The sequence below is a fragment of the Tetranychus urticae genome, chromosome 1, assembly GCF_039701765.1.
Source record: "Tetranychus urticae isolate SD_2017Ah chromosome 1, NJAU_TeUrti_SD_1.0, whole genome shotgun sequence".
NCBI lineage: Eukaryota > Metazoa > Arthropoda > Arachnida > Trombidiformes > Tetranychidae > Tetranychus > Tetranychus urticae.
In genome coordinates, this window is record NC_142958.1 from 10,738,844 (window position 1) to 10,765,466 (window position 26,623).

Consider the following 26,623-nt stretch of genomic DNA (forward strand, 5'->3'; position numbering starts at 1 on the left):
AAACATTTTTGGTCACTTTAAAGCTTCAAATTCAAGTTGCGATTGAAAAGTAATTTTAATGCAAAGAGTGACATTCATTTTAACAATGAGGTTGCAATAATGATTGAACTCTAGACAGTGATTGAACTTAATGTGCATGGAAAGTTCAACATTTGTGATGTTGCATGTGCAAGACTAGGATTGAAAATCCCTGCAAGGTAAAATATGAAAATGAATTGAGAGTAAAGAGAAAACTCTTTTATTCAATTTTTTCTTCTTTTTCGCATTCTATTTATTTCTCTTTTCTCAGCTTTACAACAACTTTACCTAACTTTACTTTGATTTATCCTGATACAGAATTGCTGTGCAAATTGCAATAACTCACTTTGAATATCCATACATGGTTATTTATATCAACAATGAAACACTTTTACTGAATAGTGATTTTTACTTTTCATTTTTACTCCTTTTTAAGTACTTTATCATTTAGCTTTTGGTTATGAAAAAAGATGACTTTTTGGTGAGTAAAGAGTGAAAATTTATTCAGCTTGAAATGCTTTGTCAAATGCAAATGCAATATTTAAATCTGAAGTAAAAGTTGAAAATGTAATCAACATTTATGCAATGAAATCATTCTCAATTGAACCAAATTGTTCGTCATTTTTCAAGACGATTCCAAGTGTTTCCATTATTCTGCGATTCTTTACCTTCACTGGTTGTGCTTCATTTTTTGGACACTTTTTACTCCACATTCGACCCAATCTTTCAAGTGAAAGGGATTTTCTTCTGAATCATGACTTCGATAGTTTAGACATAATTTATCTCACTTCGTCTGTTGATTTGACATTCTCATCATTATTCATTCTGTGCATTCAATTTTCTTGGACAAATGTTTCACAGTCAGATAACAGCATGTTGGCCAACTTTCAAATTTGATTCTCGGCTTTTATTCAATTTGTTTTGCTTTCTCTTCACTGATTCGATTGATTATCATCTATCGAGATTTACGAATATTTTTCTCCATTTTCTTTGCATTCGATCTCTTCAACTCTGACCATTCCACCTCTTTACTGGTTAAGATTCACACTTTATTCCATTACTGAAACTCGTATGTTTCGAAACATGTTACGCTTTCTGTTCTTCAATATGTTCTACAATATTCCCTGTTATTGAACAAAAATGATGCTGAATCAAAATAATTTATCAATTCCATCATTTAATCAATAAAGTTTACACTTTATCAGCATTAAAAAAGCTCTGAAATTCTCTGAAATTGAACGAAGCTGAAGTAAAAAGTTTAACAATAGAAACTCGAATTCTGTTGAAAGGATTAGTAAAAGAAAACAAATGCTAAGCATTGATGGAATGAAATGAAATGAATTGCAGTTGAAAGGGTTGGATGCTTCTTTTGTTTCACAGTTTTGTAATTAAATGACCAACACTGAGTTTTCCTTCTTTTCTTCTTCTTTTTTCTTCAATGAAATCAATTGTAATAAAATGTTATTTGCTATTAAAAAGTAAAGTTAAGTGTTTAATTCTTGTCTTTTTGTGACATTTGATGAACTTTTGATTAATTGATTGATTGAATCCTAAGCTGTTAGATTTATAACGCTCTTGAACACTTGATCACTCTTCATGATCATTGTTGCTTCACTTATTTATGTACCTGAATTACTGTTGTTTGTTTTACTCAACATTTTGTTTTGATAAATGTGTTTAAGTTGAAGAGCTTGGCTTTATTCATTATTGATCCAAAGGATAATGCAGTTCATATGCCAAGGATTCACGTAAATCGGCCAACAAACGTTGATCATGTTCGTTGGTCAAATTGCAAATTGATCGCTAACGAGAAGCAATTAACATTAATTTGAAAGAATCAAATAGAGTGAACTTGCAATGCCGCTTTAAATTCATCTAGGAATGCTATACAATGCAAACGAAGTTGAAACGAAAATAACTCTGGATTCAATATGCAAATATAAACTGTTTATTTGCAAATTGAGTTGTCTGTTAACTAATCAAGACAAGATATGTAATGCTAACCAATATTGAATCTCGACTTTTGATTGACTTGACCTTCTCACAGATTAACATTTAATGATGAAGCCTTCTGCCTTTGCAATAACTAATAAAGAAAGTGACCCAGAAATGGACTAAAAATGTAATGAATCAGATTGGATGGTTGGATACTTTAATCGATATTAAGTTCGTCAAAATGAATGTCAAAATTGGATATTTGCAAACAAGAATCAACAACTGACAGGGAATAGACAAGAAAATCCATAAATAATTCACTTTATTCCAACATTGTGGTAATAAAGTGACCATCAGAAATTAAAGTGGTTTGACCTGGAATTGATTCACTAAAATGACCATCAAAAAGGCAACTCTTGAATGTTGAGTGAGAATGTTCAATGAGAATACCATTGATGACTTGAAATATTGAACATTTTTTTCCGTGCAATATTTTCTTCCATTGTCTTTCTTCTCATGATTTGTCTTTCCTTTGTTTACTCTTCATCTATTGATGAAGAAAAAACAAGTTTGGCGAAAAGGAAAATCCTTTTCGAAATAAAATGTAAGCAAAGAATTGCAAGTAAAAAAGAGAAAAAAAAGAAAAGAGAAAATCAAAGAATACAAAATGATTTACTGAGCTTTTCTTCTAACAAACTTCACAGATTGTTATTTCCAATGTTCAGTGATTTAAGGTACAGTTAGGAAGAAGAAGATGGCAACGAAAGAAGAAGAGAACAAAAAACCAGAAAAAAAGAAAAGATTACCAACAATTCTGTACACAAAGTTTCGAATATTAGGAACAAGAAAAAGACAGAAAAGAAGAGACAGAAAATTCCAAGTTGAAACCTTTTCCATTTTGAAATGTATCGACATCCATTTGATGCTTAGTTTATCAAAGTAAAACATAATGATAAGAATAAAAACTCCCTGTAGATATTTTCATGTAAAGTCCTCAAGGTTAACTTGTTTTCAAATCTAATTTACCTTTTGCTTTCATCTGAACACTTGCAGATTCTCAATCATTATCCAGTTGGAATTGTGAGTTTCATTAAAATTATTCAAGAATGAATAACATTTACTTCTTTATCATTACAATTTTGCCGATTCTTTCAATTTTATACTCGAAAATCATCTTTTAACTTATATTTAACTTTTCAAATTTATCATGAAATGGCCATTTCTTTTGAATGCCATTTGAATAATTGTTCAATTTTTATATTGAAATAGATTCGATTCTTGCTTGAAAGAGTTCTTTGGTCATGTTTATTGATCAACTGAATTTGTTATCATGAAATGGCTTCTCTTTAAATCATAATTAATCTGCAAACTTGAATTCGTTTCATATTCAGATGGAACAATAAATTGTAACTTTTTTTCTGCTCTTTTTTTGTCTCTTTTTTGCTGCCATTTTATACCTTCCAAGGTTCATTTTTTATCTTCTCTTTCTTCATGATATTAATTCTGAAGCTTGAAATTGTCATAAAAAGTCGGAAAAGAAGAAAAGATCATTCATTTTTATTCTTCTTTTTACCTTAATTTTGATCATTATATTCAATTGAATAAACAATTCATAATGAGATTATTATCGTGATTATTCTTGTTCATTGAAACGCCAGGGAATTAGACTTCCCAGTGATTCTAATCATTCACAATTCAAACTCAATCTCTTGCTGTGAATATTATTTATGAAAAAGGCGAACAAAAATGAACTTGAAAGAGAATCCTAAAATCTATAAATAAGTTTCAATCAATTGAACAAATCAAATGATTAAATTGACTCCAATTGAAGCTAGAAAAATATTATCACAACTTGGAATTGAAATGAAATTGAAAACACGAAAAGCAGTTGAAGAGATAAACATTCAGAGTCAATTTGATATTAACATGAACTGAATAAACTCTCAAATGAAATGTTCGAAAACAGTTTTTCTATCAAATTAAAGTGAAATTGGTTTAATTAATAGTGAATGTTTGATCATTTAGTTTTAGATTTTCAAGTGAATTCTGGAATAACAAGTTTCATCTTGATTAAACATGAAGGCAGAATGGATAAAATGAAAACATTGAAAGTTTATTTAGTTGATAATAAGCTGAACCAACTTTTCATTATATTAGTTTCTGTTTGCCCTGAATGTTGAAATAATTTGTTCAACAATGAACAAGAAAATAATGAAGAAAAATCAAGTAAATAAATGGTTTCATTAAAATTTTGATTAACTTCATCAATCCCAAAATTGACCAAATATTGTTGATGGAATTATCAAAATGGCCAAATTATTGGAAATAAAAGTTCGAGTGGCAAGAATTTGAACAAAGTTAATTAAGGTTAATGTAAATATTTGCTGATGAAGATAATAAATGGAGGCAAAAACAGTGGTTAACATGATTCCTTTGCTTCTTCATTAATTCATTCAGTAGTCGAGTATTGAGGCTGGTAATTTCATGGCTTGTTTCATCAGTTTAAGATCAAGTTTGCATCATTTTTGTGGCAATTATTTGCATTCTGATATTATTTTCAAGGAAAGACATTTTTCTCATCACATTGGTTGTTATTATGAATAATTTGAGCATTTTCACTCCCAGTAAAGTATAATGATATTTGTAGTTAATCTGATGACGCGCAAGTTGCATGAGCAAAGCAAGTAAAGATGAAGAGGAAAACAAATGAGCAGATTATGGGTGAGTTCAGTGAGAAGAGAACAAGTTCTAAATTTCATTTCGAAAACATAACGATTCTATTTTGACTCAACATGAACTATTATTAGCATCAAGTGAAGAAAATAGCTAAAAGAAATTCATATTTTTCCATTTTTATTCATTGATGTTTCACATTGAGACTGATTCGTGAATAATAATGACTGTAAAATAATGCTCATTACAGGGAATTTCTGGTTTATCGATCAACTCTCGTAAAACTTGCATGATAAATGTTTTAATATTGAAACATCCAATTTTGGGTCGAAAAGGCGAGAAGCAAAGCGATGTTGGCAACGAAATTTGGCCTCGAGTTCAAAAAAATTCATGAAAAATGAATTTTTGGATTATCTGACCTTTCTTGGAAAGCAATTGAACCTATTTGCGATCATTTAATAAATAGTTTTAATTTAAGAATAAGATTTTTTTTCAATTTTTGAGCAAAACATTTTGACCAAGTTAATACATTTTACTTTATTTGTTTCAATTTTCTTTTCTTTCGGCGATGCTTTTGAATCTGATAAGATTTCATCTGTTCGAGTTTAACTTGTTAATTGGCTGATTAAATATTGAAAAGTTAAGTGAAAGATAAAGGGAATCGATAAAATCGGAAACTGGGATTGAAATTGATTGGTTTTTTGGAAAGGATAAAACAAGAATGAAAATGATTCCCATTCTGTCTTTAACTTGTGCAACTCGAACATTTATTTGATTGAAATTGTAGTCCAACTATTTATAGTTTTTGCTTGCTCAGTACGTCCCCATAGAAACCAGACTAATGCATTTCAATCAGTGTTGTTTTTACTTCTTGTTGACTCAAACAGTTTCGTTCAGTTCTCATTCAAATTGACATTTTAATTTAGAAACAAATTTTCAACTTTTCCTTTTCTTTCTCAATGAGCCTTTCCATGTCATCATAAATGCTAATCAATCGACTGAGCAGTTCGCTATAACTGCTAATCTGTAAAAATCCTTTTCTTTAATTCGAGTCAATTTCAATCTCCAAAACAAAATGTTCCTCGCAAGTTTTATGCGACAAATCACAAGTCAATAATGTAACTATTCAACCCTCTTGGTAACAATAAAAGCTAACAGTCCATTCAGTTTCTCACTTTGCAATCGAGTTGAACTTTTCGAATTAGTTTGATTAGCTAAATTGACCTTTCGACACTTTTACTGTTGTCTTTGGTTGATATGACTCGATGTGTTTCAATAGTCATTCAAACATTGAATTTGAATATTTTGAGAACAATCTGAATATGATTTTGATCGGAATGGAGGACCATCAAGAGGAATACAAATGAATACGAGTCCATCTCAAGAGTAAATTTTTACGATGTTATATGATAATAGGTTGGAGTTGAACTGGAAGAATCTGATATCTTGTTAGATAAAGTTACTGAAGTTTATTCACAAAGCATTTAAAGATGAATCTATTATAATATGAAAAGTTCAACCATTCAACTTGTTTTTGATGATTTTTGAGTTTCACTTTAACGAGAGAAGAAAATTATTATAGTTTTGCAATTGTAATCAATTCAAAGACAGTTGAGTTTCATTTTGGAAGGAAAATGTTTATTCACTGAGCAAGAAGAAAAAACGTTGAGTACGAATAACTAACATGATAACTCAGCTTTGCCATGTTTCCTTTTCTTCTTTTTCACTGTTAACATAATCTGTTTACCTAAAGTCGAAGCCATGAAGACAAAATGTTGATCATTCCAGTTTCCGAGTTAATAACTTGTCTCCTGAATTTATGCTTCAAGTGAATAATACACGAAATGCTGATAATCAATATTGCAAATCTGAAAAATAATCAGAAATGAATGTTTCTAATGATGAGAGAATAAATGTTTCATAAAAAAATTCAAACTGATTCTTCTTGCAATTAAATTGCTATCATTATCATTAAATCGAAGCGAATCATTTCAGACTCAATCATGATGCAAAATAATGAGACATTTTAAAATTTTTGGATTCTATTCCGAAGCGAGTAAACGTTCATCAATGATTGTTGACTTTTAATGTTTTAAATTCATTTATTCAATGTCAATCAATTCCCTGTCTCATGAGTTTTACTTTCACTCAACTTGAAGCTTCCATGGAAATTTAATTTCGAGTAATTTCCTCTCTTCTTTCCAATGATACTGTTCTGATCTCATTTTCTTATCTTTTCATGAAATGTTTGAATTTTCGAGTTCTGTTTATTGTTTTCAATTTTATTCATTGCATTGATAATGATGAATTTCATCACTGATGAAATCCTTTATTCTTTGTCCAGCTTCATGAAAAATCTAATCTTTCTTTTATTCTGTTAAAACAATTCCATTTGAATATCAGTTCAATGTTCAGAATGTTGATTTAAATCTATGAATTGAGTTCTAACAGGAAGAATGAAGAAAAGATTCTCATTATTTTACACCTTTTCTTTTATCATTGAGTTTGAAAAAATAGTGCATTGAATCATCTACAATTTATCGACATTTTATCTGTTTACTGAACCATAAATTTCCAGTTAAACGGATTCATTTAAAAGATTATTGAAACTGATTAAAATGTTCAACTCAGATTGCAGTAAATGCAGTAATCTGCAGTAATTGAAAGACTTTTTAATCATCTTTCATGATTACCAAAAGTACAAAACAATGCTTGAACATGAGTTCAACTAATTGAGGTTAGTAATTAGCAAATTCAACGCCTGAGAGGGCGCATGCCAACTGGGAAAGGGCAAAATAAATAGCGCCATTAATCGTTATTTCAATTCTCAGACTTTGGGAAAGTGTCAGAAATAACTTTCGAATAATCCATGTTCTTGATAGGCAGCATTTCAAAATACAGTTTTCTAAGCATTTTCATATCGCCATTGCACAGATAACAGAATTTTTCTTAAAACCAATTGATTGACTGAACGATATGGCGTTATGAACATGTTACCAACATTAACCAGTTCGAAAAATTTTCAAAAGATATGAATATCATGAGAGTACGAAAGAAACTATGGTGGAAGTGCGAACTCTCAACTCTTTCTCACGCTGAATTAATTTTAGAACTTTTAGTTCAGTTTTTTGCAAAGAATCTACAATTTATTTCTTTTTCCCAATTGAATGCAAAAGATTTTCAATTTAAAATGAAGAATAAGAAAAATGGGCGTAAAGTAGGTAAGATTTTCTCATAGAATTCTGGATGAAAAGAGGAGAAAAATAAAAGAAAATATTTGCTCAATTAGAGTTTATCCATTTTTCTTCAACTTCTTACATCTAAAAACACCTTTTCATTTCTAAAGAAACAAAAGTTTTCATTTTGTTTCTTCATGATAACATTCATTTCTGATCAGAAAGGCTTAACACGATTCCAGAATCGATTGGTTGCTCAGACAGAACCAAGTCAAGCTTGAAGTGAAATATTAGAGAAAAAATTATCGTCTGCAAATTAAGGATTAAATGGGAATGAAAAAACTGGTCTTATAAAGCCTTACGGAACTTTTATAATCTGAATAATTCTCTGAATATTTTTCATTCTTTTTCATCTGAAATCACTCTGCATTAAAAAGATTCAAAATTTTGCTTGATTCTGTGATTGAAGCGATTTTATTCAATCAGTAATTTTTCGTTCGACAAGAAAAACCAAATTATCTGAAAGCTAAATGTAACTTCAAAAAACTCACAAATATTCAGAGTCGCTGACAATGAAAGATATTGAATAACTTTAAGAAACTCTTGTAACAATTTCCCATCATCAGATCAAAGAACTTTTCGATCCTTTCTGATTCCCATTAAACCTTAATGAATATCCTTGAGTTGAAACTTTCAATTTTATCTCTTTTAATAGATTAAACATTTCAGCCTTTCTCAGTTTACTCTGAACGAAGGATGGAACTGAAAAAAAACTTTTCTCAAAATTTGGTGTTCCTTTAAAAACTTAAAATAAAAAACCTTTCAAAGTCATCGTTTCAATTGCACTTTCAAACTTTTATTATTTACTCTTTTAAAGCCTGGAATTTTCTTTTATCATGAAACGAAGAGAAAAGAATCAAATAATTCATTGTAACTCTTAACTTTAAAAGTTCATCTCAACATCTTTAGCCTTTCAATTTCAACTGTTATTTCGATCGATTCGATTAACGCATAAACGCATGAAAGTCTTTGAAATGCTGAAACTTACAAAATATGAAAATAATGACAAGAAAATATTGATTATCCTAAATTATTCTCAAGATTATCGAACCGAAATTACTGTTGACTGAAAACCAACAACAATTTTGTCTTCAAACTTGACTGCAAGAAAAGGCTAAACTCATTGAATATTATTCAAGACGCCTTTAAATAACAAGATAACGAGTTGAGTATTCATTCAAGTTGAAATGTTCAATGAATCTTGAAACTTTCAAGTTAAAATTGAAAAGGAAAAGGTTATCAATTATCGTTAGCTAATTCTGTTTTCTTTTCACCAAATGATACAAACTAATTAACAATTTTTCACCTTTAATTAGATTTCATTGTTTACAAGATGTGATTTGAACAATGTTATGATTATTAATGCATGCTATTTAAATTGCAAAATGTTATTTAATATTCTTAACTTAATAACGAACATTTAATTAGATTAAAATGCTTCTTGAATAACGTTGAGTTTTCAATGAAAACATGATTCCCAAAATGTTTTTTCATTTTTATTCCAAACTCGAAACAAAATGAAACTTTTCTGTTTCATTTGATAGATGAATATTTTTCAATTTGATTAATCATTCGAGACTGAATTGTTTGTCACAAGAAGCAAATAAATATTTGATGAAAGAAACGTCGAGACAGAATTTCTTTTTTCTGTAAAATTCTTTTGTTGGGTGGCAAATAAAATCGATAACAATCAATGAATCATTATGAGAATATTTTTGGGTGACATTTCCAAGGATTATGATTATGTCTACCAAATTAGCTTTTGATTGGTTTCATGTTCAATTTAGATTGAAATGTTTACAGTAATAAAAAGTGAATTTGAAACAAGAAGAAAATGAATCAATTGGAACATTTGGAAACCCAAAATGGACTGTTTCAGGTTGGATGCAAGTTTCAACCAAATTTGACATTTTCCTTTGATATTTGTATCAATAACTGTATCACCCTGAAGGCTTTAATGAGAATAAATACTCGACTAGCCTTGATTATTGGATTCAATATGAATTTCATGTGATTCCAGGCGAGAAACAGTTGAGTTTCCTTTCATTCCTTAACTACTCATAATGTAACCTTTCCATTCTCAATGGAGTCTTAAATGTAAAAATTTTTACCGTCAATTGCTTGCCATTCAGAGTCTTTACCTTGGATTTTTTCAAATCTCTTTCTGACTTGAACACATTGAAGCTCTCAAGATGATAATGATGATTGACTTGCATTATCTTTCCAAGAAAATATCTTTCATTTTTCCGCTTTTCCCTTCACCAGAAGGTAAACCATGAAAAACACTTTCTTTTAACATCTTCACATGCAACTTATTTGCTGAAATACTTTCACAAATTGACGTGAAAACAAGAAACTCGAGAAAAAAAATTAAGCACGAAAATTTCAAAATCATTTCTTCTTTTCAAAGTGAACTGAGTTTGGGTGAAAAATGTTGAAACATTCAACTTCTATTGTTTATTAATATCAATAAAATTATGTTTTCCCTCATTTTTGTATCTTTTTGCATTCAAATCACAATTGCATCATTATGCAAGAAAAAGGAAAAAAGAAACGAATAAAGAATTTCATAATCAGAATTTTGCAATTTTCAAAGTTGAATCTTTCAACTAAAAAAATTGATTAAAGGTATTCTGGAATGCTCGACTGAACTCGTTCAAGTCATTTTAGTCATTCTAGAAGACTGATTGGAAGGATTGAAAAACAAAAAATCATGAAAGTTCTTGATTTTCTCTTTATTTCGAAATAAAGAGTCAAATTTTTGGTGAAAATAAGAAAATAACATTTCGAATATTAATAAAAAATCTTAAAAAAACTAAAATAAGAATTATCTCGGAGTGCAGTCTGGGAGTGAAATTTGATTTTGGGAGTTTTTCGCTTGAGACGGTTTCATTTCCTTTATAACTCTTGGAAAACTTATCATGATTTCATCGTTAACATTAATTTAAACCAGATCTTATCGCTTCTAATTTATCAGATTGAACTATCACAGATCATGAAGATAATAATGTTGATGAACAGCTAAATCTTGCTCCATCAATATTATTACATCAGACAAGATTTTATTTTCTGGTGAAAACTCGAAAGAAACGTTTTTTTGGTTGATATTGATAAAGAGGCTAATAATGATGAGAGGAAAAGTCGCAGGAAAATAATGTTTATCTAGTTGAAGAGTTTACACCTTGCGAGAAGATAAACTTTTCATTTGGGGACAAGATTATTCAAGAAGTTCTGTCCTGCAAAACTAATATGTTATTCAACATGAACTTTTCCAGCCAATAACAATATTTATTTTAGTTCATCATTTTCCTTTAAAGAACATTTCTTCGGCCTTTTCATCATTCTTTTCAGTCTTCAGTTGAGAAGATTATTTGTCATGAGAATGTTCATGTTGCAGAATAAGCTCAATAAATTGAACGTTCAATCTTTTGTGATCGTCATCAATTTGGATTTAAACAATGCTAAAGTTGACCAATTTAGCAGCTAACCTTTACTCAGTCTCGTAGCAAAAGCAGAACCCAGAATAAATGTGATTGAAAACAGAATCATGATAAGAATGAATTTTTCTTGAAAAAAAGAAAAAAAAGTTATTTCTTATCATTCGATTCATACTTTATGAAAAATTGTGAAGTTTTATTGAACCTTTTTTTCTCTCTTCTTCCTGAGATAATATGATTCTGTATTTTGAAAATGATATCAGAATTATTTTATTTGTTATCAAGAAAATGAAATGTAAAGATTAAATCGACTCTGAATTGAGGATAGGAAAGGATGACACTTGATTCTTTCAATAAGAATGTTGATAACTTAAGTTATGATAATGATAATTCCAGTGACAATAATAACTGCAGGGAGTTTCAGAAGATTTTCCATGTTAAAGTCGATTGAATGAACCAGTTACACCAGTTTTATCCTCTCTTGTAGAGAAGAAATTTTTCATCATTTTATTCTTGAAAAACTTTGTCTTATTCCATATTATCATGATATCATGAGAAGTGGGAGAAAATTTCATTTCTTCGTGACTTTGTGTACATTTTCCAGAGTTGTTCACTTTCCTTTCAGAATGTCGTTCATTCTGGTTAACCAGAATTTCCTTCTTTCATTTTACTTGACTTTATAAGCCTCTTTACGGCCTTTCCTTTCCTTTACTTTTCTTTTTTTCATCATTTCATTCTTGATTTGTTGGGATCAGAATTTAGATGAGCTCACAATTTCTTCTCCTGGTAAACATGGTTCCCGATCAGGCTAAAAGGAAAGATGAAACAAAGAGAAAAGTTATTTTCTTTCAACAATTGAAATAATAATGATGAATAATAGTTGCTAACGAAGGATAAATTGAACCTCTTTTTACTTTGTTTTATCTGCAATTTTTTCCTTTCTTCTCCTTTTCCCATACAATTGAGTCTATTAGTAAGATTAATTGTACTTACAATGGCTTAATTTTTCTATCAACTAATTCATATTAATTATCGTAAATAATATCTTGAAATAATCTCGTCAGATTAACTTGCGTCCCAATTGTTTCCATCAACTCTTCACGGAGATCGGCTTTCAGTCTGTATTAGGTTAAGTAAAGGTTAGTGTCGTTTTGATGAACGCAGTTGACTAAATTCCTATTTTGCATTATTGCATACATTGAGGTTATTTTGATGAGTAAAGCTCAAGACATGAAGTTTGATCAAAGTTGGTTGAGGTTCAGTTGATTTTAAATCATCGACTTAACTTTACATTGAAAGATACAATGTTATAGTTGGTAGTAATGAGCAACTGATTAAACCTGAAAGCTGTAGTAATGACCCAACAAAGTGTAATGATATATTGAGCGCATCAATAACGATGTAATGATATTGTTTTTCATTTAAACCTTCGATACTGAAATGGGGAAGGAATTCTTGTCTTTATAACAGCTTTGCATGTTTTCGTCCTGAATGAAGTTTATTTCTTTTCTTCATCTTTTCGTTCTTAATTTTTCTTATTCATTTTTGTTTTGAAAGGTTTAAAAGTCAATGGTTTGAAAACACTCCTTCAAAGGCTTACAAAGTGAAGAACGTCTAGAAAAAGCTGAGCTCTAGATAAAGATATGAACTAAGAACTGATGAAAAAGATAGAAGCCAATCATGGAAATGCTTAGAAAAATAAACTTTAACAAGATTCTTCAATGGATCAAGTCCGTTTTCATCTTTTTGTATCATTTCTTGACCTTTATTTTATTCTAAAAAGCTTATTATTTTTGGCTTCTTTTCATCCATTCACACTTTTCAGAGTAAATGTGTAATGATAAATTCAGGTTATACTAAACAACATGTTTTTGCATTTGTACAAACAACATTTGCTTTTGTCTCGCATTCAGTTAATATTGCTGTATTTCAACCAACAAGACATATTGATATTTTGCTTGTGAAAAGTTGAATTTAATGAAAATATTAATTTAAACGAAACAATATTGATCACTTTGCAGGTTAAAGTTGATTTGATCCTAATGAACATTTAATTGTTTTGTAATAACTTTTTGTGTGAAACATTTAATATTATCTGACATGAGTTGCAATAAATTCTGGTTTCAGAGTTAAGCTGAGTTGATTTCATTTCACCTCTGATAACATCGCAATTAAATTGTTCACATTTTTTATCAAATTGTCAAACTTGTTCAATGAATAACCATTTTGCTAACCTGAGCTAACCCGAGTTGATAACTGATTGCTGGGCAACTGGCAGAATCAACAAAAGCTATAACTTATATAATACCAGACAAGACTTGAGGTGAAAAGATTGCAAGTGATTTATGGACAACTGAGATTGAATCAAGAAATTCAATGTTTACAACAAATTTACAGTTTCCATCGTAAATGCATTGACACAGTTTAGATTGTAATAGTACTTTGAAGGCGTAAAACTTGCCATCTTTTCTCGACTTGAATCAAAGCTGATAATTGTTATTGTCACTTGAAATAATTAGATTAAATTGATAGCAAAATTGAGTTTAAAAAAGTCGAGAAAAGGTTCAATTTTTCAAGAATCACTTTTGAATCGGCTAAATGAATGTCTTGAGTTAACAAAGGTTAAACTGACAAAAGCAAGTTATGCTTTTTGTATTTTCATCTTCCTTCATCTTCCATTAGCTTTTGAAACCTTTTCCTGGTTCTGGGAGTAATTTTGTTACATCTTAAGAAGTACCTGTCATCGGAACGTCACTTAAGATGTTAATACTTGATGAAATTTAATTTTAAGGCGAAGAGAAAAAGAAACTTGACTGTAAATGAAACTTAACAATAACGTTTAGAGTCGAGTTTCTTCATCAGTTTCATTGTTTTTAGTTTCATCAACTTCATCTTATCACCCTTCTTTCCCCTTCTGCATGGTACATTTGACATTGACTTGAATCAAAGTAAACTCTTTGTCCTGTTGTGTCTTTGGTTGGATCCTTCATTATTACCTGTCATAACCATGGAACAGCGTAAAATGAAAAAAGGATAAAAAAGTAGTTAAATTATAATTCATTGTTGATTCAGTTTTACCTTCATCATAAATTAACCAAATGAACATTTTGGATTTACATGTTTATCAGACATTTTTGTTTTTGCGTCCTTTTCAACCCTATTCATGAATCTTGTTGATGCAAACAACTGAAGATCAACATATTAAACTCTTTTTTTCATCCTTCATGTGAAAAGCAAGATTGCGAGATAAAAAATTCAATGGAAAATGATCATTAATTGTTAATCAATATTAGGTTTGCTTTGAGATGAAAAAAACTGAGCTTCTTATCATGCTAAATGAACCTCTTGGTTCCGACTAAACACAAAATTTGGAATAATTAAATGAGAAGGAAAAAAGTAGATAACGATTATGAATATCGAATCAATAATGCATTTATTTTTAACAAAAAAAGTCGTCTGAAAGATTGAAAGATTGAAATCTGTTTGGAGTTGCAACTCGGGAATTTCAGGTTTTAATCAATTATTTCGGATGAGCACAAAAATCAAACCAAAATGCGAAGGTTTGAAAATCCTTTCGAAGTGTTAAACAAAATTAGAGTTTGCATGATAATTGATGAAAGTTTTTTTACAAGATTCGGATCATTAACTTGTCTTGACAAAAAAATTGAGCTTTTGTGGAACTTTCGTTGGATTTTTTTTGTGATTGAACTTTGTCTTGAATTGTCTTTTATGCCCACGCGATTCCATTGTTTCCGATCCACAAATCATCAAAAAAACAGATCAACAGCTAAAGTTAAAGACTGTTTTTTGCACTCAACTGTACTTTGTATCTTCATTGATAGTTTTGTACTTTTTTTCTGGTGATTCTCCTTCAATCCAACAGGCAATTTCAATTAAGAATGATTAAATCAAGTTTCATCTTTTAATATTATTGCCTTCTGTATGTTTGAATGTACACAGTTAAGCTTCCTGAACGGTGTTAACACCACTGAAAGAAGACACAAAAACAAACACATTGACAAAGATAAACCTTATTCCAATGAAAACATCTCCTTTTACATGGTTATTCAAACATTGGATTTCCAGTTCACCAGAGAAAATGAGTCAACATGAGATGTTTCCTTTTCTTCATCTTCTGCTAAGTAGGTTAGGCTTTGCTTTGCTTTTTTTTCGTATCACTATCTTTTCTTTGCTGCTCATCGGTTGGAACACAAATTCAAATTCATTAAGATGAATCTTGATCTATTTCAGGTTCACTTATCTGCAGAATAACAAATTGTTTGTCTTTGAATTGCATTTCAATTTTGCAGGTTACAATAGCAACATTTTACACACATTTACGATCCTTCTGGGTCTTTGCGTTCCATCTTTGAAATTAATGACATCAATTCCCATACAATCGAGAGATATTCGCCATTTATATTGAAAGCTTGCATTTACGATCTGATGAAATAGGCAAATAGAGAAAAAAACATTTCTTTTAAGGTCAAATTTAAATTAAATTGTGATATTGGTAAATATTGGTCAAGTTAAGGTTATTGTACTTACTTGATGTTACAAATATTGGGTATCCATGATGTTGGTAAACTGGTTAATCAATCTCTGGGTTGATATTTTGAAAATTACATTTGCACTAATGTGTGTCTGGTAATAATATGATTGGTACTGATTTCAATTGAGTTAAATGAATGGATGAAAATCAATACGACAGACAATATTTGGTTTGACTGTAAACATAATTCACATTAAATTGAATCAATGGTGAAATGTGATTACCTTTGATCCATTTTTATTTGTTCCTTTTTTGGTCTTCTTGCTCTTAATTCGGTTTCGTTGATTGATTAACAACCAATACAAATTGTTAGTCAATTGACTGTGAATCAATCAACAGTCATTTGTAGGAAAAAATTGTCATTTCGATCAAACGTTGATCAAGAAAATGTTCAGAATACTAAAATGGTCACATTTTGAAAGTAAAATATTGCCCGGGTTTTGTTGAATGGTTGAACCAAATAATCAGCGGTTAATAAACAGCTGAAAATAAACTCGCAGTAAGTTTATATAGCTACCCTAGATGGCAGCATTCTTAAGTTTTAAATCTTAAGACTTAAGCTGTTCTCAAACACTTGAAATTGCAGAAGATTTAACGGTTAAATATTAACCTCTTGATTTTTTATTAAATTGTAACTAAATCTGTTCTTTTTTCTTGTTTACAGGAGAATTTTCGTTTTTATTAACTGGTGTCTATATCACATACTGTATACGGAATGCAAAGCCTGAAGTTTATGGGGAAAAGTGCTCATTGTGCTGTTCGATTTACATAGAGATTGTTATTTCAACTGTAACTTATGTGTTGCGGCACATTTCGTGGGGTAAAATACACCCAGATTATCTTTTACTTCTTTATGCTGTTAGATGTCAACTTACAGTAACCTTAGTGCTTGCCATACTCCTTGGACCTAAGGTTATTAATATTCATTTTTAAATTTTTTAAATTCCATTCAGCCTCAACATTTCAAAATGATGTTTCAAAGCTTGAAATGAAAATGTTTCAGTCTGTTTACATTTTCAAATCCAACATTTTTCTTGAAAGAAAATGTTATTCTCTTTTTCATGATTAATGCAAATTCTCGAAATTTCAATGCCTAATCAATTAGATCAATAATCTTCTAAGGTTAAATCGTTTGTTCAGTTCAGAGTTTCGAGCTATTAAAAATTCTCATCTTTCCATTTTTATATGGCCGATAAGCATCATTAGCCAGTAACAATAACTTGTATTGATTTTAAAAGCTGCTCAGCTCATTGAAATTTCTTATTTGTCTTCTTTTTTGCTGAGAAATCAATCTATCTGAGAAAATCTTATCTCTTGATTGGCAATTCTGTTTCAACTTAACCTTTTTTTCGTAGGTAAACTCTCATTAAATCAATAGGTCTTCATGATCAAAATGACTTTCATGAAACAGGCCTCTATGTTGACATTCATTTAGACTCTAACAGATTAAATTTTGCTGCCATTGCATCCATACCTTCAGTATTGAGTAACTGAAATGTTAGTCTTATCGTAATTGATCAATTAAAGTATATTAGCCAGTTAATTAAACACTCTTATGCAGATGAGTCTGTTATGAATGTCAATTTAACTTGAAATTTATCTACTCAAACGTCTGGTGTTTTAATTGCGTAATAGATTAACTTGGATGGATTTAAATGACTTCAGCCAATGACCAATCCTTATTTCATCATCTTTGCTCATTTGGACAAGTATCTGAGGATGGAAAATTTATTTGGTACAAAAACAATTTTTGTATCTTTCTTGGTAGCTAGAAAAAATTCAGTTTGATTGACATTAATTTTCTAAATTGTTGAAAAGCTTGAACCAAAACTCACACAGGAGACGCCTAACGATGGAAATGTATATTCCTGTAAATATTGTATCAGTTGACACTCCATTGTTGCAGAATCTCTACTTTTTGTCACTTTGCTCATCATTCTTCTTCTCTCTTCCTCAGATACACTAATGAGTTTTCTTAATGTTTCCTGAGCCAGTTGAGCATAAGATAATAAGACCTCCTAAAGGCTTACCGGAAATTGGTACAAATTTACTGGAAAACTGATTACAAAATGATTCCTGGTCATTTTTTTCTCATCGAAATTCATTGTTTCCTTGTGCGATCAAAGTTATTGACATTTTTTGTGAACAAAAAGGAAGAATAAGAATGAAAAGATGTCAAAGGGAACCTCTAAATGCCTAGAAGATAATTGACTATTCGATTAGCTTTTGGACATTACCAGTGAAAGAATAAAGAATAGTTTAGCCTGGAGATAAAATGAATTTTATGATCCAAAATTACACCTGATGGTGATGATTGTGGCCGCAGTTATGACGATCAATGTGACACTGGAATCAAAGAAGAAAAGAAATGGCAAAACCATTGAGTGTTTTCGCAGCCCAAAGTTGGATATTAGGTTGAGAAAGGTGTTGAAGCATTTTATTGGTAAACAGAAAAGGATAAAGAAAAGGAACCAGGAAGACTTTCAATGGACACTGATTGATTCGAAGGACAGAATTTCTTCTCTTTTTTCACCATTCAACTTCACCTTAGTTCAAACCAACTCCAAAATCATATGACATTAGACGAGAAATTGTATGCGATCAATCCTACAAAGTAGAGAAAACTTTCAACATCATTCATTCTTATTCTTCTCTTCTTCTTCCGATTATTATCATCATCAATTTCATCTTCCTTTTATCTCGAAATGGCCAAAAAGATGATGATAATGGTGATTGGTAAAAGTTGTGAGGTTAACCTTCATTTGATCTTACATCTACTCATAAGGTAGAGGCCATTATCAATTGTAAAGAGAAAGGCTTAACATTGAGCCAAAAAAATATCCTCTTTGGTCAATAACCTTTTCTTCACTTTACTTTTCTTACCTAACATATTATTTATCAACATTCTAATAGTTACTTTTATTTGTTTCAGACTTTCAGACATTTGGTTTAAAAAAGGTGAACTTTTATCGAGATCAAGTTTTCGCGACCAACTATCAAAGACCATTTTGTTACCCGCAAGTCTGAACTCAGAATTGAGGTTATCATCTTTATCATTAGAAGAAAAATGATGGCATTAAAGAAATTCAAAGAGTAGGAAGGAAAGAGAAGGAAAACTGGTCAACAGATTCGATTATTCAAATATTTGAAAGTCTAAATATGATTTTTATGGTCAGTTGTGGAACCTTTAAGTTGTTTTTGCTTCAAAAAAGATTACAGATTTTTTATTTCCTCCAAATATGTAAACCATCGTATGTTAGGCCAACAGAATATTTAAAATATCAATTCTTCATTAATATTGAATCATTCCTTTTTCTTTTTCTTCTTCTTCTTCTTCAATTCTGTCAATATATTCTGAAAATATATTTTTCTTAGAAATTCTCCATTCCTAATACATGAGCTTTTATTTTCTTTCTTTTGTTCTGTCTGCCTCTTCTTTGAATATCAATCTTGAATATCAGACCTGAATATTAAGGATTATTATTTCTTGTTGTTAAGCATAAAAAATTTAAGGTAATAGAAATGGAAAAGATGTCTGAGAAAACCATTTCTGTAAATAATTTCATGTTTTGATTCAAACTAATAATATATTTTTTATCTTTTCTCAGCAGTCTACAATTCTGACTAATGGTTATTCGAGAACCCAAGTATTCCTCAAGATTAAAAATAGATCTCAACGACTACTTTCAAGATTACGTTGATAATTGTCCCTTTACATTAAATTTTGTTTTCCTCTTGCTACTTGATGAAAACAACAATGTAAACGAACGAGTCACTAATCAAAATCTGGTTCATTATAATGGCTTTTGTAGGCTTTTTACAAGGCAAAGTTGTGTCCAGCCAATTAATTAACCTGAACCAGTTGAATGAATAATGTTGATACTCAGAGCTTGAATCTAGTTTATTGCTTTTCTGATAATTTTCTTGGTTAGTTCAATGCTCTTAATGAAACGGTGTCAAATTGAATTTAATTGATTTATCTTCTCTATCATCATTATCATCTTTTTTTTCATCTTTTTTCTTCTCTTTTCTTCTTATTCCTTTTGTTTCATCATGATGAATGTTACCGATTGTTATTTTGTTATTAGCATTATTCGAGTTTTATTGATCCAAATTGTCTATTCCCGGTTCAAGGTAACTACTGAATGTATTACAATTGTTATTCAACGATTCAACTCTTAACAAAATTATATAACTAACTTTTTCTCTCTTCTTCTTTCAGTTCATCTTTTGTTCAATTATTAATTAATTCAATTGGTCAAGTCTAAAATTAGCTGGCGAAAAAACATTTAATTTCCGTTGCTTATCTGGCCAACAACATTCATTTCGTTTCATTAATTATTTATCATAATTTGTTAGTTAATCAAACATCCCAGGAAGTCTAATTCAAGCCAACATTGGTTTATAAAACTGGTTTTCATTAGCAAAGATCCCAAAAGAGTCTCAAAGAAACACAAAGAATACCTAATTTTTTTCCGCTGATTCATTCATTTTCTGGTTCTTCTCATATTCAGTCTTTCACTTTCTCAGGTTCTGTCGAGCAAGCTTTTGTTTCGCTCATCAATTTCATTCCATTCTCATCCAATCAAGTCATGGAATCATTTTGAAATGTTATAATTGGCAACCATAACTTTCTCTGTTTAACTCTTATCTTCTGTCCATTTCAGATATGGTTCCATAACCGTCCTTTGGCCAGTTATCGTAATCGTTCTCGTTATTTTTCTACCGCTGAGGGACGTGATAGAGTCTCTAAAGTGATGAAGCTTCACGCAGCAATATTAAGCAATGGTGAGGTTGATATTGGTGATATAAATTTGGCAGATATGGATCCAGAAGATATCAGGGTAAATATGATAATAACTTCATTTTATTGGCTCATTATAAATGTTGTTGATGTTTTCATTTAGCCATTTCAAGAAAACGTATCCAAAATGATTCTCAAAATTAAAGTTAAAATGAGTAATGAAAATGTGACGATTTTACATGTTTTTGCTTTGATCCAAGAGTTGACAGTTTCTTGAAGATAAAATAGAAAAGGAAAATAATGAGTGTCATGATAGATATGGTTCAGAATTTTTATTCTCAAACTTTTCTAAGCAGTAAATGCTAGTTTATGCTCAATATGGATCATGAACATCAAGTTGAAATTGAATGCAAAAAAAATGTCTAAAGCAGGCTTAAAACGATCACTTTAATTTTACTCTTTTCTGTGTTCAAAGTCAATGTTTAGATAGAGATGACATTTCCAAATGAAATAGGGCCAAAGGTTTATTATAATAACCTTTTTATACAAAAATAAACATTGTAAGATTCAAATTATACTTTTGCTAGAGAAATGCTTGAAAGTAATAGATGTAATGCAGACTTGAAAGTAATGAATAGCTGGAAATTGGGTTGACAGAATGAACAGTCAAAAGCATAACATTTGGAAAGGGAATCAACTTATTTTCTGATTTTCATATAAATTTTTAAATTGATAAGAATCGATTTAATCGTGTAAGCCAACAATGTTGAAATGCTCTCTATTTCAGGATAAAATAATGTTAACCTTTACTAACCATTATCATCTTTTGTTTTCTCTCCTCATTTTTCATATCATCATTTGCTTGGTTTCAATGGTTTCTGCTGCTGCTCAATCATAACTTTCAATTTGCCATTTCATTGTTCATAATCATTAACAACAACAACAAAAACATTATCTTTTTGGTGATTTCAAAAATCAATGGCATTCCTTGTCGGTCCACTGGTTCGTCTACTAATCTCTTTGTCTTTTCTCATTGGAAATACCATTACTTGTGAATCCATCCATCAACTTTAAATGAAAACCAGTCTGAACTTCGTCGAGTTTACACCCAATTACAGATTTTACGCAATAAAACAATGCGGAAAGACAATCCGCACATATCCAAAAGAAGAGGTGGCCGTAAAGGTACTCATAGAAGATTCTCATTGCAACCATTTCACCATAAGCACAAGCACCACGAGCATGAGCACGAAACAACGGAAGTATCACGGACTCCTGAAGAGTCAACTGCAAGCGCCGAGGGTCCCAGTTGTAATCAACCCGAGGGTCCATTTGTAATTAAGATTGAACCGGAAGCTCATACAGTCTCCTAGTTATCTTATTATGTGTATATACGATTCACTATACAAATGTGTATATACATGTGTAAATAGCCAGTTGTAAGCAGAGTAGAGCCAGGAAAATGTAAACTGATCAAGACTGAGCATTGAACATGAAACGCACAGACCTGAGAAACAAAATGCTGGATTAAAATGTTTCACAGAAAAAACAAGTAGAAAGAAACTTTCAAGTGTAAAATATATAAATAATTGTACAGTTGACCCGTTACAACAACCTAGCCACTTTCACCAAACACTCACACATTAATCACACCAAGCACACACATGCATAGTTTACACCAAGCTTAGAGATAGACGAAAAGGTATAAAGAATGGACTAAAGCAAAGGAAAGCAGAATTTTTTGTTGACCATTAGTTTAATAATTTCACGAAAAATGCACAAGTTAGCAAGATAAATGGTAATTCTAGATTATGATTGCACTGGTGTGATTAAAATAGTTTCAATCACTTGACCAATGAATCGCAAATCTTGTATTCCTAACCATCAAGTATTTTAATATAGTTGAAAAGGCAGACACAAAATAATAGCCAATTGCGATGAAACAATTGACCAAACTTTATCTGTTTGGGTGAACCGTTTGAGTAACTCAATTTGTTATTCAAAATAATAGTTAATCTAATCTAATGTGATCTGTTTCTATCCATTCCTGTGATTGACTGACTTCTCAATTAAATCAGTGCAATCCTATTCAGGACTTTACCAAACCATGTCAATCATAATCAACTGATCAACAAACAACCATAAAACCCCCTGAAAACTGTTGCTAATAGCTCGACTCAACTAAATCAGTTGATTTTATTGCGTTTCTGATTAACGATACATCCCTTTATCAGGTAAGAATCTATTTTCATGTGTAAATATTGATCTGCTTTTTTGTAATATTTAATTCTTCTCTTTATTCATTTCTAGTTAAATCTTAATTTGTCGTTCACTTGTTAAAGAGTTACCATCGCGTTAGTTCCAGTTTTGTCCTTTGCACTTTTTATTGAATCAAAATAGGTGATTGTTGCCGATAAGATAATCAACCTGGCAAAGTCATTGCTTTTAGTTGGAAACAAAAGAAAAACAAAGGAAAATTTTTAGTAACAATTAGCACAATTTATCTGCTGATCTTTGAACATCATATCGATTCATGTTTACAATTTTCACGTTGGTCCCTTGCTATTCTCGCATTGCCATTGAATTTTTCCAGTATCCAGTATCATTTATTGAAATTGGATCGTGATAAAATCACACCTTCTTTTGTCTATATAACATTGACTCTTTTCCACTTGAAATTCACATCTATTCCAACATTGAACCAGTTAACTTTAAGCCATTCACTTTTAAATACTCGTTCAAAGAAATCCTTTCAAAATGAAATTCATCTTATTCGCAGTTTGTTTAATCGGAGTTGTCTTCGCCATGCCAGGAGGATGGAGTTCACTTTCTGTTGATCATCCAACTGTTATTCAATTGGCTGCTAAAGGTGTTGAGCATCACAACAAGATTGCTAACAATTTGTATTACAAGAGGCTAATCTCCATTGAGGAAGCTAAAAGCCAAGTTGTTGCTGGAATTAATTATGAAGTTAAATTCTTGATTGGTAAGACTGAATGTGTTAAATCAGATGCCAATGCTGCTTCATGTGAAGTCTCCGCTAATGTAAGTTTTCACTTTTAATTTATACCTACAAAGATTAACTCTTTCAAAATTATAATTAATCTAATTCCTTGTATCTTTCTCTTTATCCAGGCAATCCCTGAATTGTGTACCTATGTTTTCTGGGTTCAACCAGGATCTGATAATGCACAAATCACCCAAGCCTCTTGTGGTCCTGCTAAGTAATCTCAAAGACAAATGGCTTGTTCAACCTTTTCTTGTTTTTAAATGTAAATTTCCAAGGAATCCACGTTAATGAAGCTATAGATGCTCTTGAAATACACATCTAATTGACACTTAAATTGTGCTGACTATCTTTCCAGTTATTGATTAAATGCATCTCATCTTCAATTGCGTGTTTTCATTAACATGCAGTTTCTTTCTAACTATCCATTGTTTTTTGTATTCCTATTATCAAAAAAGATTGAAAGTAAAACAAATATATAATTTTATTATTGAAATGCATCCAAGTTCAATTCATTTCAAAAAATCGGCCAATACCTTGACACTTTTAATAGTTGAAATCACTGAAAAGAACTGCAAAATTTAGTGTTTAGATTATCAAAGGTTCATGAAAATCCAATATTAGGTTTCATGTTTCGTCTGAGTTCATTGAACAATCTGAATGCTTTAATGATCTCGATTGCACCATTTCTTGTTGTTTATCACATCATAATGTCATTATCCAACGAACAGATTATAAACATTCCATGCTATTAGATTTTTGATTTATTCAATGTCACACTATCCATTAATCGCAGTCTATCTGTTGATCAAATGTTAGCAACAATGAATATTACGGCATCAAACTCTGTTTTGTAACTCAGGCATAATTGTTTTGTAATCCACTTTCATGAGTTAAGTAGCAAGTGATTAAATTACTGATTCAAACTGTTTTGCTCTTTGAATAGCTTCATTTTTCAATAAAGACTTAATCAAACCATTCAATTAATTCGTTTTGATTGTTTGCTGATTTAACTTAACTATTGAATGTTAGAACAGATTTTACTCTGTTTTGCACAAAAATGATGAACCTTAGCTGGTTTTCAACCCATGGTTTCAATAACCATTGTAAGTCATTCATATTCAAAAGATTCAAGTTTTGCAAAACAGCAATTAAGTTATACTTTATATCACATCAGAAGACAACAATAAAAAGATGTTAACAATTAGTCAGGAAACAATATTAAACAATAAAACATGTAAACATCCTGGTTGTTATTGTAAAAACTTAAATCAAAGTATAGTATTGAGGTGGCAGGTCGTAATAAAAATTATTAAAAGGAGTGATGGAAATCAGTTTAATTGTAATCTCGATTACTTCGATATTTGAGCCGCTCAAGTTGAGCGAATAGAGATTTGAAGACAAAATTATCAACATCATTGGGCGCCATCTCGATTGATTATTTTCAACTTTTCTCCCGGTTTTTTTGGTTTAATAACCAAAACAGCTGGTCTTATTTTATTTTTTAATTTTTGCTCATTATGGGCTGTTTTGCATTAGAATGAAGTGTCTTTTTTGTCTTGAATGCTTATTTAGAAGCAAAAGTTAAAATAAGGTACATATTGTTGAGTTGAATCTTTTATCATGTGCTCTTTTTGTATGGCTATCAATTCATAGGTGATTTTTCATGTTGTGAGCAAGTATTAATTTGCTTGATTGCCAACTGTTTTCAACTAGCTGATAGCTGATTCTGAGGTACTAAATTACTGGTACAGCTAGAGATGAAATTTGTTGTGCTTTTAATTTGTCTTTTTAGTGTTGTCATTGCTAGGCCTTCTGTGTGGAAGTCTATCCCTGTTGACGATCCAACTGTTAATTTGTTGACTGAAAAGGGAATTGAACATCGCAATAAAAATGACAACAGCATTTACTACGAGAAACTTATTGCCATCAAAAAAGCTCAAACTCAAGCTTTGGCTCCAGCTAAATATAAAATTGAGTTCTTGATTGGTCCAACCGAGTGTCTTAAAACTGACCCCAACTCTGCCTCATGTCAAATCTCTACTAACGTAAGTTTTCATTTATCTCATTCTCAGCAAAAAAAGGAAATGTTTTTAACTAATTTGCATTTTATCTCTTTTTTTGCAGAAAGCTTCTGAAACATGCATTTTTGTTTTCTTGATCAGACGTGGATCTAATGATATTCATATAACTCGAGATTTTTGTAGCCCGGCATGAAGTTGCTTGCAGTTGTGTTTCCCTTGCAAAATCCTTCAACTTTGTTATCTCAAATGGACATTCTTATGTGCATCCACAATAAAAGGGAAAAAATACTCTTGAACAATGCTGATTATTTCATTATAAAATATCTGTTAAACATCATTGTTTTTCATTAACATACAGTTTCTTATCAATGATTTATCGTTCCACAAGAATTTCTTACGGTTTGAAAACTAAATGATACGTACTAGAACCTTTATTTGACGATTTGTAAGATTAATAATAAATTTTTCTTTCTTCTTGTTAATTTTAAGTTGCATTCACTTAATGGCTTAAGATACTTATAGAAATTTAAATCTAAATTTACCTGACGAATTGACGGATCGCACTTATTTATTCTGCATCAGCATCAATAAAATAAATTGAAATTGGAATATTCATCTAACCAAATCATTCAAAAGCTGAAAATAAGTGTTTTCTTTCAGTCATTTCATCTAACCTCGGAGACAAGACTTTGTCTCTCATGTCTTTCGTAGTCTTTCAAAATTTATGCTTATGAACTTTTTTCAAAAGGTAATATTTGTTTTTGTACTAGCTATTAGTTAGGCATTGATAAAATGATTGACCAAACTTTATCTGTTTGGGTGAACCGTTTGAGTAACTCAATTTGTTATTCAAAATAATAGTTAATCTAATCTAATGTGATCTGTTTCTATCCATTCCTGTGATTGACTGACTTCTCAATTAAATCAGTGCAATCCTATTCAGGACTTTACCAAACCATGTCTATCATAATCAACTGATCAACAAACAACCATAAAA

The 26,623-nt window shown here is 30.5% G+C and overlaps 3 protein-coding genes across 3 annotated transcripts in view; all 3 read left to right on the top strand.

Moving 5' to 3' along the window:
• The window catches only part of smog (G-protein coupled receptor 158 smog), a 34,950-nt gene extending 11,590 nt beyond the window's left edge, over positions 1-23,360 (top strand). Inside the window, exons 4-7 of the mRNA XM_015927989.3 lie at positions 16,516-16,763; positions 20,519-20,695; positions 21,681-22,829; positions 22,906-23,360. Of these exons, the coding sequence (XP_015783475.1) occupies positions 16,516-16,763; positions 20,519-20,695; positions 21,681-21,968 (713 nt within the window). The 3' untranslated portion in view covers positions 21,969-22,829; positions 22,906-23,360. The remainder of the gene's footprint in view (positions 1-16,515; positions 16,764-20,518; positions 20,696-21,680; positions 22,830-22,905) is intronic.
• Positions 23,287-24,098, top strand: LOC107360920 (L-cystatin-like). Its single transcript, XM_015927643.3, has 2 exons — positions 23,287-23,640; positions 23,731-24,098. Exons 1-2 carry the CDS (start codon positions 23,353-23,355, stop codon positions 23,821-23,823), a joined length of 381 nt encoding a protein of 126 aa, XP_015783129.2. The 5' UTR covers positions 23,287-23,352; the 3' UTR covers positions 23,824-24,098.
• Positions 24,099-25,074: 976 nt separating this feature from the next.
• LOC107361218 (cystatin-1) lies at positions 25,075-26,108 on the top strand. The gene is made up of 2 exons (XM_015927992.3): positions 25,075-25,650; positions 25,730-26,108. The coding sequence occupies exons 1-2, from the start codon at positions 25,363-25,365 to the stop codon at positions 25,817-25,819; spliced, it is 378 nt and encodes a 125-aa protein (XP_015783478.1). The 5' UTR covers positions 25,075-25,362; the 3' UTR covers positions 25,820-26,108.
• Positions 26,109-26,623: the final 515 nt, after the last annotated feature.